Source organism: Arvicola amphibius, chromosome 11 (assembly GCF_903992535.2).
Source record: "Arvicola amphibius chromosome 11, mArvAmp1.2, whole genome shotgun sequence".
Lineage (NCBI taxonomy): Eukaryota > Metazoa > Chordata > Mammalia > Rodentia > Cricetidae > Arvicola > Arvicola amphibius.
The window spans coordinates 33,905,988-33,919,964 of record NC_052057.2 but is presented as its reverse complement, the minus strand read 5'-3'; the positions used below and the strand labels follow the sequence as shown (position 1 = coordinate 33,919,964).

General features: G+C 37.7%; 1 protein-coding gene across 2 annotated transcripts in view; it reads right to left on the bottom strand.

Moving 5' to 3' along the window:
- Sclt1 (sodium channel and clathrin linker 1) overlaps positions 1-13,977 on the bottom strand; it is a 108,201-nt gene that overhangs the window by 53,638 nt on the left and 40,586 nt on the right. For both annotated transcript variants that reach the window (XM_038347758.1, XM_038347759.1), the window contains 2 exons: positions 3,378-3,468; positions 675-766 (listed from right to left, as the gene is read on the bottom strand). In XM_038347758.1, coding sequence (XP_038203686.1) covers positions 675-766; positions 3,378-3,468 — 183 coding nt within the window. The remainder of the gene's footprint in view (positions 1-674; positions 767-3,377; positions 3,469-13,977) is intronic.

The following is a 13,977-nucleotide window of genomic DNA, read 5'->3' as shown; positions in this document are numbered from 1 at the left end:
ACAGAGTTAAACAAATGAAACACATCTTTGCATTCTTAAACAGATACTCCACAACATAAATGAATGGAACACATCTTAAAATAATATCCCACAACAGTATTGTCAAAAACATCATTTTATGACAGTCAGAGGGAGAGATCAGTGATCTCATCCAGAAAACGGATGAGAAGGGCATCTGGAGATTAGCATTTCCAAGATATAGGAAAGACTGGTACTGGCAGCTTGATTTCTGGGGAACAATAAAGTTAAGGATCAATCTGCAACCTACAGGGCTTTCCTGTCAGACTTAACGTAAGACACAAGACTAATCTACAGCACTCAGCTCTCAGAGATAATCTTTCTGGTAGGGTTTATGGCCTAAGAACATTAATGAATAGTTAAAAGTTGACATTTTCATTGCTTCCTGTTTCATTGGTTATTTAGACCTTAACTGTATTATTTGCTAAAACACAGAATTATGGAGGATTTGGTGAATCATCAGGTTTCCTCAGATACTATGATTTAGAAACTTTAAACATTTTTCAGAAGGGCTTTCTGTTTCTAAAAAAAACCTTGAAATACTTCAAGAGGACCAAAATTGAAGATCTTTTTGGTGCCATAGCACTATAACAGAGGTCATAAGCTCTACTATATGTCACATATATGAAGCATAGAGACACAGTTAGAAGCATTACCTTGACTCTAACTGTTTTATACTTGACTGTAACTGTTGAACTCGTCTATCCGATGCTTCCTCTTTTCCCTGGGCAGACATAATATCTTCCTCCTAGAAAGCAGAGAACCCGAAGCTTACTTGAAGCATCTGAAAATGTAGTACACAGGCACCGCTTTCCAGCATGAAGAACACAGTGGACTACTAAGTTATGTTACTAGAATTCTAATATGTAAGTTTAAATATATATAAATGTATAGTACATATTATATATATATATATATATATATATATTTGTTAAATAAGCACATATAGTACAAAGAGTGTGAGGGCAAATTTTACCACTACTATATCGCGCAATCAAAAGAATTACTGCAAGTAGATTTCTGGTAGTGTTTCAGTGTTTCCAAACTTAACTATTTCCCATGATCTATCAAAGTAACACAGGGTGTTTCCTGACAGAGTGATGCTTTGAACTATCAACAGGTTTTCTATTTATTTATTTATTTATTTATTTATTTATTTATTTATTTATTTATTCATTTCTAGAAAAGCTTCTTGCCCATCCTTGCTTGCCTTCCTTTATAGTAAATACTTTTTTTTTGTTTTTGTTTTTCGAGACAGGGTTTCCCTGTAGTTTCTAAAGCCTGTCCTGGAGCTAGCTCTTGTAGACCAGGCTGGCCTCGAACTCAGAGATCCGCCTGCCTCTGCCTCCCGAGTGCTGGGATTAAAGGCGTGCACCACCACCGCCCGGCCTATAGTAAATACTTTTAACGATGCCATTTTAACTTATTCATTGTTTTTTAACAGTATCTTTGAAAAAGTTTTTTTCCCAATCAGGGTCTTCCTATGTAGCATTGCTAGTCTAGAACTCACTGTGTAAACCAGGCAGGCCTTCAGTTTGGGGCAGTCTTCCTGCTTCTGTTCCCAAGTGCTGGGATTTCAGGTGCAATCTACCAAGTGTGGCTTAACAGATTCTTTTAAAATCAATGTTTTGAGCAGTAGTAAGACATACTATTTTGGACTTATTACTTGTGGTTTATTTCCTATATCTGAGTTGTTAGTTAGTACTATTTCCTTTGGTCTCACAAACATCTCAGGGAGAAATAAAAGCAGCAGGCATGGAGGTTCATGCTTGTAATCCCAGCTTTTGGAGTTTCCAGATGGGAGTATCAGCAGGTCAGACTCAGTGAGACATGTGATTGAGCAGTCTAAGCACAGCTTGAGTTCCAGTAGTTCCTACCCCACGAAACCGAGCCAACCGAGCAATACATAAACTTCCTTCAGTATGTTGTGAAATCCAAGTCTTTGGAAATGAATTGTTTATTTATTTGGAATGTTTTGCTTTCATTTTTGAAATGCAGCTTCACTGGATATAGAGCCCATTGACAGCTGTTCTCTCCTTCAGCACTTTCCATACATTGGGAATGTTTTCTGCCCTCATGCAAGGCAAATAACACACCAATGACTACTGATCTGTGTCTCCACCCATCTTAAACATAAATTCTGAGCGTTCTGTCTTCTACATTAGACAACCAGGTCCACTGAAAGAAAACTTTTATTGATGGCATATCCTTACTCCCCCTAATCCTTGCCCTTCAAGCATAGATTATACTTTTCTGTTTAGTAATTTCTGGTTGAAAACTGGCTATGGTCAACAATATATTAAGGACTGATATTATGGACTACAGCGAGGTGTTATTCAAGCGGGAAACAACTTTGCTTATAAGTGATCTCTGAAATTTGTTCTACAGTGCACAGCAGTTGGTATCTGTGACTAGTTCTGGCTGATTTCCACCTTTGTTTTTATATGGGCAGGTTCTATGGAGTGTCCCCAAACTAATCTGAGGGACAGGCAATCCAGATGGGGCAGAGGTAGGGTTTACTTTCCCTGTGATTTCCTTGATACTAGAAATTTATTTTCTGTAATTTCCAACTTTGGGGTTTGTCCTCTATAAGATACTTCAAATAAGATATTCTCTGAAGCTCAATTTACACATATTTCTAGGATGTACTTGATCACTGTCTTTCTGCCTCACTGAGTGAGGCTTCAGTCTGCTCTCGACTGTCCATATGTGAAACCTGGCTCTCAGGCAAAAGATTAATAAGAATCTGAACTGAGAGGAATGGTTTCTTTTCCTTTCACGGTCTTCTTGTGGTCAGTGTGTCCTTTTAAAATGGCCAATGGCTCTTGTAGTCCTAAACTTTGGTTTTGAGTGCTTAATCCACTATAAAGCTATTTTTTGAAAAGTCAAATGGGAGAAACATCAGGTTAGAAATCCAAAATCCAGGAATTCTTACTCTTTTTGTTCCTATTTTATGTTTTCCATGCCTGAAAAAAAATTATTTGTGGGAGAGCTCTTATACTTCTCCATACTACTCTATCACTACAGGAAATCTACAATCAACATCTAAGAAATCAGGAAATAAGGCTTAGATATCATACAGATAGTAACTATCAGAATTTTAAGAATAATATCCTTCTAAATCAAAAGCCTGCCATTTCCTCAAAACCTTTCTTAAAGTTCTCTGATTTATCAGCCTGTTACGATTATAAAAACTTTAATAACAATATACACTATGGTATTAGATATTTATCTTCCATCTGTAAAGAATAAGTAAGCAAAACTTGAGTATAAATTGCATTTTAATGATCTGTTCATACTATGATGTTTTAATACACTATACTTCAGTCAATGGAAAAAAGTTGTTGCTAAGGTTATACCTTCTTCAGCATCTGTTCTTGAAGACCTTCAGTTACTTTAGTTAACTCTTCCACTTTCGTGACTGCAACTCTCAGATCTAACTTGGCCTGCCTGAAGAAGAAAGCAAATTCATGTGTCATGTTAGAAAGTTCAAAATCTAAATTTCATAAAATTATCACCAATGTTTATGTAATTAAAAATGGATCCCAAAGGTAAATTTGGAATCATTTTCTTATTGCTAATAAAATACATGTAAAAGCAAATAGGAAAAATATAGCTAATTATAGAGGGATATAATGAAGAATATTGTATTTGAACAAATTACATTTAATGTATAAACAATCTTATGCATTTAATTAAGAAATATTTGGTCATCTTTTTAAAAGAGAATTTTAGTATAGTAAGACTTTAACTATATTTATACTTTCTTCAATTGTCTAATTAGAGAAATACTGCTGATTGGCTTCTGTGAGAATGAACTTAAAGCTTGAATTCTTATTAGCCCCTGGAGCAATGATTACAAAACTGGGTAAAATCTGAATACCCATGACAATTTGGTTTCTTACCTTCAGAAAGATTATAATGTTGCTTTTTCTATTTGTTTCATGGGTCACTGGACAAGTGAAAGTAAGGTAATTAAAGTGCCCAGTAAACTCTAATTAAATGTAAGACTGTAAACATCTGTTGGGAGAAGCTCAGCATACCGAGCACTGGCATCCTGAACCCAGTGCTGCTATTACTAGTGATGAAACCCACCTGACCCACTGCCGTGAGAACAAAAATTCTCTTATTAATAGATCTTTTCCTTATTTTGATCTGACTTTAAGTAATCAGGCAACTTCTAAATTGTCGAGTTCACATTCCTCTGTTTTTATGGATCAACCTTTAGCACCATTATCACTTCTAAGGACTGATTCCCCCAACTCTTGTGTTTTGTTGACACAGGTTTTAAGGCCTGAAGCTGGTCTGAACAATGGTCTGAACAATGATCCCCGGCTTCCGTTCCCTACCCTCAAGTGCTGGGATTATAGGCAGGGGCCACCAGGCCCAGCTTCAGGCTTAAAATTCCACCTTAAAATTTATTTCTAGATTTTCCAGTCAAAATGGAAAGTTTTATTTTCATTATTTTTGAATAAAATTCTATACTGCTGTATATGGAAAAAAAGGTCACTATCAGTCAGCCCCAAAGTCTCGTCTCCTGGAAGTTCCTCCCATGTACTCTGTTGAGGTTTAACAGAGAACATACAAGTCATGTGCTTCCTGAGGACACTCGTTATTTTTCCATTTTTATTGCATAAGTCTCTCCCTCTTTTCCTAATTTTTCAGCATTTACCAAATTAAAAGTTTTCCCTTGTCAAGTCCTCATTAGTTTTATCCACATAATATCCCAGTTGCAATCCTTATAATACTAATTCCTTGTATATTAACAGATCACATTCCATTAAAATTAATACTACATGGATTCTTCCTTGTGGAACTATGAGCTCACACAAGACGGAATGCAACTCAAACGTGTGCAAGGCGGAAGATGAAAGCATCGCCTATGCTCCGCTGCGTCTTCCTGTTTCACTCACTCACTGCTCATGTGCGGACAGTCCTAGAGTGATCATTTGTGGAAGCCTTAATCGCACGCACGCACGCGCGCGCACACACACACACACACACACACACACACACACACACACACACTATTTCTTTAAAGCAGATCTACTACTACAGAAGTATTGAGCCTCTCCTATTAGGCTGGACTGGCCGGCCAGTGAGCCTCGGGATCCCCATCTTTATCTTCCCAGCACTGGAATCATGAGCATATAGCACCCTGCCTATCTGTCTGTTTTATAAGGATTTTCTCATGCTTGCATAGGAAGACTTTACTAACTGAGCAACCTCCTTTGCTCCCTAAAATATATTCTTTCTCCCCAGAAGCACAGTAACTGCTATAGAAAAATACAAAGTTTAGTTAGGTAAGTTGGTACATGAATACAATCCCAGCACACAGGAGGCTGAGACCGGAAGACAACAAATTGGATGCCAACCTGGATTATCTAATGAGTTCTAGGTCAACTTGGGGCTACCGAGCAAGACCCTGGTAAAACAATAAAACCCCCAAATAGCTGACCTAGTAATTCAAGTTTTGAGGTCAACAAAGCAGACCAACACAAAATATATGTATTTGGGAAACATTATTTTTGATATTAATGAACTTGGGTAGGGAAGACTTTAGGAAAGGGGGAACTGAGTAAAAGGAATAGAAATTTAAGAAATATCTATTTTCAGTGGGTCAGATGAGGACATCAGGAAGACAAAAGAGGCTGAGAAGTGGCCCCCAAAGGTCAGAGAAGAGAATCAGAAACAAATACAAACTAGAAGAGGAAATTCTACAGTAAGTAAATAAACAGATTCTTCAAGGTAATTTTAGAGGACGGAAGAGGAAAACTATAACCTGAGAACTGTCAGAAAGTTCTGACATAGGAGGTTCAAAAGAACCCTGCGAAAGGGAACTAACCCTTGGGAATACACGGCACAGTTACAGAACTTCTGTGAGAAGACACGTCCCTACCTAGACAGACTGGTGCTAAAGGAGAAGGGGTGAGCTTCTAAGATAGTGTTAGACCCACTGCAAAATGGAGAGGGGGGCATTTTATCTCCCCTAGAGATGAGGAAACTAAGCTTCATGCAATTAGCAACTTTTCTTTTTTTTTTTTTATTTTTTTTATATTTAAAAATTTCCATCTCCTTCCCTCCTCCTCCCCCCTCCCTCCCCTCCTTCTCCCCCTTCTCTCCCCTCCTTCTCCCCCTTCCCTCCCCTCCCCTCCACCCATACCTCCCCTCCCTCCCTCTCAAGGCCAAGGAGCCATCAGGGTTCCCCACTCTATTTCAAAACCCTCCACCAGTCAACAGCTGCTTGTGTGAATGTCCCTATGCTCTCACAACCTATATGCTAAAATCCTGTGACAGTCCAGCCCTGAGACAATCTCAGTTGATGGTATCAGGAGGTGGGATGCTCTGGGAGGTGATGAGGTGGTAGTGGAGCCCCTTGCATCATGTGAAGACACACCAAGAAGGTGCAATTTGTAAACCAGAGCCCTCATGGACATCGAACCTGCTGGTGTCTTGATTTTGGCCTTGCCATCTTCTTGAACTATAAAGAAATAACTTTATCGTGTTTCCAACCTATTTCACTCTATGGTCTTGCTAACCAGCTGACTGGACTAAGGCGATGTAGGAACAGAATGTAAACGGAGGGCAGAGCACACAGTCTGTGCTTCTCACACAGCATACCAGACCACAGTACAACCTGAATAGCTGCCAAACTGCAGAATATCAGTGAAACATTCTTAAATAACCAGTCATCTCTTAGTAGATTTAGAAAGTATGGATAACACTGTATATTTCTATTTTACCTTTGTCCAACTCCTGAAACAAGAAATCTTAATATTAGTTACAGCCAAGGTCTACTCATGACCCATGCACGTATTCTACAAGTAAAATGGAATAAATAGTCTTTGTTCTTCAAAGAGTAAGAAAAATAAAATTTTAAAGAAAATGTATAATATAGCCATCCCTTAGATAACAAAGTTAAACATCGTGAAGAGACAGAAAAATGGCAGGCAAGCACTATCCTCATCCTAGAACCTGTTTTCGTTTTCTGTGCTCAGGAAGCTAGCTGCCAACACATAAGGAGCTGTCTGGCAATTCTATGACTAAGCACATCTGCTCAAGGCCATTTCTCACATAGGAGAGATTCCAAGAGACATGATGAATCAAAACTAGTGGTACATGAATTCCAGATTCCCACAGCATTTTATAATAGAAGACACAATATTATTCAAATTGAAACATGAAACATCTGAGAAAAATCTGTTATCTCAGTTAAAATAAAACCATTACCTGGCAAAAGTACATTTTAAAAATAAGTGGTATATAAAAGTTACTGGCACACATACTTTTGGGAAAAAAGTATGCATTTGTAAAAATGTCTTGAAATGAACACAATGAATATACATAAACTTCAATTTACATAATTTATATGTTACATTCAATATGATAGCATGAGATCAAGAACTGCATTTTATATAATCAGTTCTTATCTTCAATAAAACTATTTACTTATAAATGATTTCATGATCAGTTTTAAAATGTCTTGGATTTTATTTAAATATTGATAGCACTAAGCATTTACTTTTATCACTTACTGAAGTTTTGATATTATTGGTAATAAAATAGATATAAGCAATACAGCTTAAAGGCTGGATCTGTAATAGAAAATGGAATGTTTTCTGATACGAATGGTACAATATTTTTGTTTACTACATAAAAATGATTGATCAGGTTGTGCTCATTTGGAAATCACACCACTACGTAGTCATCCATTACTGAGTAGCTGAATATAGCATATAATACAAAGATATTTTGAATAATGAAACCCTAAGAAAGCAGTTGTGCCTCTGAAAGATTCTAGAGCAAGGGACATGAATAGAAAACCCATAAAAATAGATTATTTTATCATTTCAATAAAGGACGATTTAGTTATTTAACTTGATAAGTTAACCACTCAGAATATTTTCTTATCATCTTTCATGGATCCTACAAGTTGGCGAGATGAAATAGACAAATTACATACAATAAAGTGTTAATAATACTCTAACAGACCAACATTCCTACAACTCTACTACAGAGGAAGCACACTGAGCTTAGAATGGGAAGAAATAAAAAGATTCAGAAAAAGTTATCTAAAATTACGTGACACTTGAGCTGAACTTTTAAAATTGGGAGGACATTTAAGGAAGGAATTTTAGACAATCTGAACAACTTGAGCAAACCAGCTACTATATGTCTTGTTTGGAAAAGTGAACCTAGTTCAGAAAGCTGAAGTGAGGAGTGGCCTGCGGTAGGTCACAGAAGACTGCCATTCTGGGCAGTCACTGACATGAAGCAGCAGCACCAAAAATTCTTTTGAAAGAGTATTTTAAGAAAAGGACAGAAAAGGGGAGGGAATTGGAGAGTCAGAGGGCTTTCTGCAGGGGCTCACATGGGAGAGGCAGCGAGGGTAGTGCTGACACAGTGGTAAGAAAGCGAGACCCTTTAAACGTGGAGCTGGGAAACATAACAGAGTATGATGCCTCCTGCTCTTCTGAATCAGCAACTGGATGGTACTATCTACAAACAGAAAAAACGGGTTGGGAGATAGAGCAATAAGCTCAGTCTACAGTCCATTGTGTTTTAAGGCCCTCTGAGCACTTGGATGGAGATAGCCTACATACAGTATAATGAATTAAGAAAAACTTAATGGTATCCCACTCCTAGAAACTACTTAAGAGTCAGGGAAGAGATGGTCAAACAATTGAGGAGGATCATGTCACGTAACCCATAAATTTATAAGAACCTTTTCTGGTTCAGAAACCATGTTATATAGTTAAATCTACAATAAGTTTTGGGAGTGATACAAAGGAGTAAACTCAAGGTTTTGCATGTGTCAAATAAGAACCCTAACACTGAATTATATTTCTAGCTCCCAATTCTCAGTCAATACTGACTAGAAAATTACACACTCTTCATGTAAAAATAATATCAATGTATTTTAATGAGTGGCTAAAATTAATTAAATTATTATCTGGAGACCAGATGTAGGGCACTGAACAAGCTAGGCACATATCTTAACACCAAGTCAAATCCACAGTTAATTAAAATTATTTTACATAAAGTTACTTAAAAATTGCTTTAATTCTTATCTCCTTTTGTTTTGTTGTGCTTTCTTTAAAATATTCTTTCAAAGACACACATAGGCCAGCCAGGGTCCTTACAGTCCGGCCTGGTGCCACTTGGTCCAGGTGGGTGAAAGACCCATGGGCCCCAGGCTGCTGCCAAGGGTCTGAGCTGATATCTGTAGCTCCTGTTACCAATAAAGGCTGTGTAGATGTCTGGAGTCTGGTCAGCCATCTGAGACCACGTTAGAGTCTCAGGACCATGTGGCCACCTGGGCCATACTGATCTGGGTGGCCTGCACTGCCAATGGGGCCATGGAGACATCTGGGTCCAAGCTGCTGCCAAGGGCCATTTCTGGGTCTGTGGTACTGCTGCAGCTGGGGTCTGTGTTGATGTTCACAGCCTATGTTACCACAGGATGCCATGGGAATTATGCATGTTGAAATCTGCTTGCCATGCTGAGCTATGGTCTGGGCCCGTCACTGGGCCTGCTCCTCTTTGGATGTTTCAGCAGGAGAGCTGACCCTCTCCACCATGGAGAGATGGCTGCACCCCTCGCCAGGGCATAGGAGAGCTGGCTCCACCTCTTGCCAGGACTGACCAGCTTCCTACCAGCCAGACCCACTTCCTGGGCCGTGGGTTGGTCCACTCTAACATCCACCCCATCTATACATGAAGGGATTGACTGTGCAGAATGACAGCGGCAGGAACTCCACGACTCAGGGCAATAGCAGAATATCTGAGAGGGGTTTGGTGAGGTTCCAGTTCAATGACTCACTGCAAGGAACGTTTGTGGATGGATGTAAGGATATCCGGCAGTGACACACCACAGCTGCCAAGGCCACTAGGATGAATGAATAAGTGTTGGAGAGGTGGGAAAAACGGAGGAGCGAGGGAGATTTTTTTTTTGTTTTGAGTAAATTTTGGGGGTTTTTTTTGGGGGGAGAGATGCTGTAGGGGTGAAGGGAAAATATAGAGGGACTGGAAAGTGAGCAGGATCGGAGTGAATGATGTGAAATTTCCCAAAGAATCAATAAAGAATTATATTACAAAAATATCCTTTCAAAAATAAAATTTGAGCATATAATTTCATGTCAGTGTCTGCCCAAAATGACATCAAATCTTCCACAATCTGACCTTGGGCCATTCCTCATTTCAATTTCCTAAACTATATTTGTTAAGTTTGAGAGGTTAATATGATGAACTCATATGCTAGACTCAGGCCATCTATTGAGCAAATTCTTTTACACTGATAAAATCCATAATTCCTAAAAGATATACTCAAATGACAATATATACATTTTAAGACAAGATCTCACTACTAGAACTTACTATGTAGTCCAGGCTAGTTTCAAACTCAGAGATCTGTTTGTCTGCCTCCCCAATGCTGCAATTAAAGGTATGTGCCACCATGTTTGGTTCCCTTTCTTTCAAAGACATATCCAACATGCAGAATTTGAGCTTACTATGCTCAGTATATTTGCTACTAAGCAAATATAATGAAATAAAAAGCACCTACAGAGAAATAACATAAAATTTCAATTAAATGAGTGAGTGCTAAGTAGATCTGCAAGGAAAAAGGTAAAATTCTGGTGTAATGAAGAACACCCTCCTGCAGAAAGCAAGTGTAGCCAGAGAGAGTACACATTTTTCTGAGAAAGAATAATAATCAAAAGGCAAAGAGAAGGAAGCAAGAGGTTTTAGAGAAACAGCAAAGTGCCCTAGGCACTCTACACGTGGGGTGGGGAGGGGGCTGAGGACGGCCGTGGATGAAGGCTATGAGAAAACGGCCTGAATTGTTCCATTCGCTATGGCAAAGTGTCACCAAAACTCTTGAAAAGGAAAACAAAAGAAGCTTTAATTATATATTCACATGATTTTAGCTTTTGGAATCATATTATCAGACAACAAATGAAACTATGTTTCAGTGTAAGTACAAATGTGTTTAAAGAATTTCTAATTTACTTTTTCTTGGCATGGCATTATAGAGCATTTCAAAACTGAATTTTGGTAATGTCAATATGTCCATCATTCAGAATCTGTCAAACTTGAAAGCAACATCCTTTCCCTCAAAGAAGCATCTGCTTATCCTTATGTTCCTTCAAATCTGTGGCAGCAAAAGCATGCACAGCGTTATGCATACAGCTCTGAACTGCTTAATGTTGAGCTATAGAATACCATTGGTAAATATTATGGCAAAATTGCTTACGGGCAGTGCAACATTCAAGACCTTTTAGGCTTCAGATAACCACAACTAGCATTATCATTCTCAACTCATTTAATCTCAGTCATAGTCTTTACACCAAATGTCCAAAACCCAAATGAATCTTCCACACAGATGTCAAAAATCAACAAACCCACTCATCATCCTTTCTTTTCCAATCAACTCTCATTCTTGATTCTTTACGGCTGTGAATACTGTCAGAAAGCCAGGGTTAGCAGCTCACTAAGATTAGCAATGAAAAGATAGGAGTTCCAACTTGGCTCTTCCTTGAGTCTGTTGGGAAACCCTGGGTGAGACAGTTCAAGCCTTTGGTTCGGTTTAGTTATATATCTATATATTTATATAGATATATATCATCATATATATCTATATCTATATATATCATTAAGAAGTTTTAAAAAAGGCCATTAAGATGATGTCCGCCAGGTCAACTAGTAATAGTTTATTTTCTTTGACCTCTAGTCCCTACTTCTCCCATTGTCCCTTTCCACAAGGGATCTTCCATATCCATTTTATTTCTCAGTACATGACTGCAGGTCATCACCAATCAGTTTCCTGACTCATCTTTCTTCCAGAATCTATCTCTGCATGCTAAGTCATCCTCTATATGCTACAGATATCTTTTCCTTGCAATCTTTTCTGGGCCTTGAATTCAGAGTTAAGCACACTGTTAGATGACTCACTGTTTTCAACTGTCATGACAAAGCTTTCAGTTGTGTTTGGTGGTCCCTCTTGTTTTGGAAGTTCATGCCATAAATGTTATTAGTGCATGTTTTTATACTAAAGATCCCTACCTGTGAAATATAAACACTATTTTCTAGATCTATGTTTTGAATTTTATTATCTATTTATATGAAATACACAAATGCTTGATGTTGATGCCTAGTTTTCCATACACCTAATTACCATATTTTACCTACAGTTTCCTTGGTGATAAACAAGTAGGCTGCCTGCTGTTTGGGGATATTCAATCACACTGTGAAGCCCGAGTTTGCATTTGTATTAATTAAATAAAATTAACCTTGGATCAGGAAGATGAGTTAGCAACTAGTTGACAGAAAGTAATCATAGGGAATAAGAGGGCATCTGGAAGAGTTAGACAGACACACAGGTACTTGTTGGGAGGTATTTGGAGTGGTGCAGAAAGATGCTCTCTTTGGGAGACACCAGCAAGGAGAGGTTAGCTTGTTGCTAGTTCACCTCTCTGAGTTTGCTGGTTTTCTCCCTAGCTTTTGAATCTCCAGTCTTCTTTATAACTAGAACAGAGATTTAGTTAAAGCTACCTTTAGTAGCAGTGACAGGGCTTGCGACTGTAGGAACACAATTCCCACCAGGCTGCAGCCTTCATGGCCAGGCCACAATCTGAGAAATAGGCCAGTAAATGTAGAGACACAAGGGCTGGCTGAAATAGCAGTAGATTGAGGTGCAGCCGCTGTGCCGATGTTAAAACAGCCTGCAGTTCCCAACTCTACAAATAGTCCACAAAACAAATGACCAACTAAGTTAGGCAACAGAATTGCTGGAAATGGTTTTATTTTAGAAACAAATAAATATATGTAATACATCTTTTGTTCTTGTACTATATATACTAAATATGGATACATATCTCCATAGCTAAAATGTCTATAATGAATATAGACTATTATTTATAAATTGTTGAATTATACATAAATGTATACTATCCTAGAGGGATTCATTATTATATTCTACTTTGAATCTATGCATATGTATATGAACATACATACACATACACACACGAGAGAGAGAAAGAGAAAGAGAGAAAGACTGACTTCTTTGAGATGGGTTTTTACAATGGGCTACCCTCAAACTCAAAATTCTCCTGTCTCTATTTACTAAGTGCTATGATTACAGGGGTGTGCCATCATACTAAGCTTCTATCTTACATTTTGACATCAATTTTTTTGGTTGTTTTTGTTTTTTGAGACAGAGTTTCTCTGTGTAACACTCATGGCTGTCCTGGAACTGGATTTGTAGACCAGGCTTTGGACTCAAGAGATCTACCTGCCTCTTCCTCCCAAGTGCTGGGGTTAGAGGCATTCACCATCATCGCCCGATCCAACATCAATTTTTGAGAATAGCAATTTATAGGTTAAGAATCCCTAATCCAAAACTATGAAATCTGAAACACTAAGAAATCATAAACATTTTCAGTACCATGGCAAAGCAACATGTGGGAAATTTTACACCTGACCACATGTGCTAACTTTCAGTAAAAATGTTTGTAAACTAAGGACACTGTATTAAACTACTTTCAGACTCTGAGTGTAAGATGTACAAAATAAGTTAATTTTACTTTTAGACTTAATTCCACTTATAAGCTATTTCATTGTATTTTCATTATATGTAAATATACCAAATTTTGAGAAGAAATTCAAAACACTCAAATCTGTAACTCCTCAGTTATATTGCTTAGCTTGCATTTTCCAGAATGTGTGACCTTTGAAATGATTGCTCACAGTCTATGTCCAATTATCTTTGGCTCTTATTTATCATTTTTTCGTATTTTGGTTTATATTTTAAATATTGACTTAGAAATAATTTCCCATATTCAATGTGTATATGACTTAAAACAAGAAACATCACTGAATGAATATGTACAATATTCATGTTTTAATGTACCAGTTAAATTTAACTATAAAATTAAAAACAAATATTTTCCTAGTGAAATA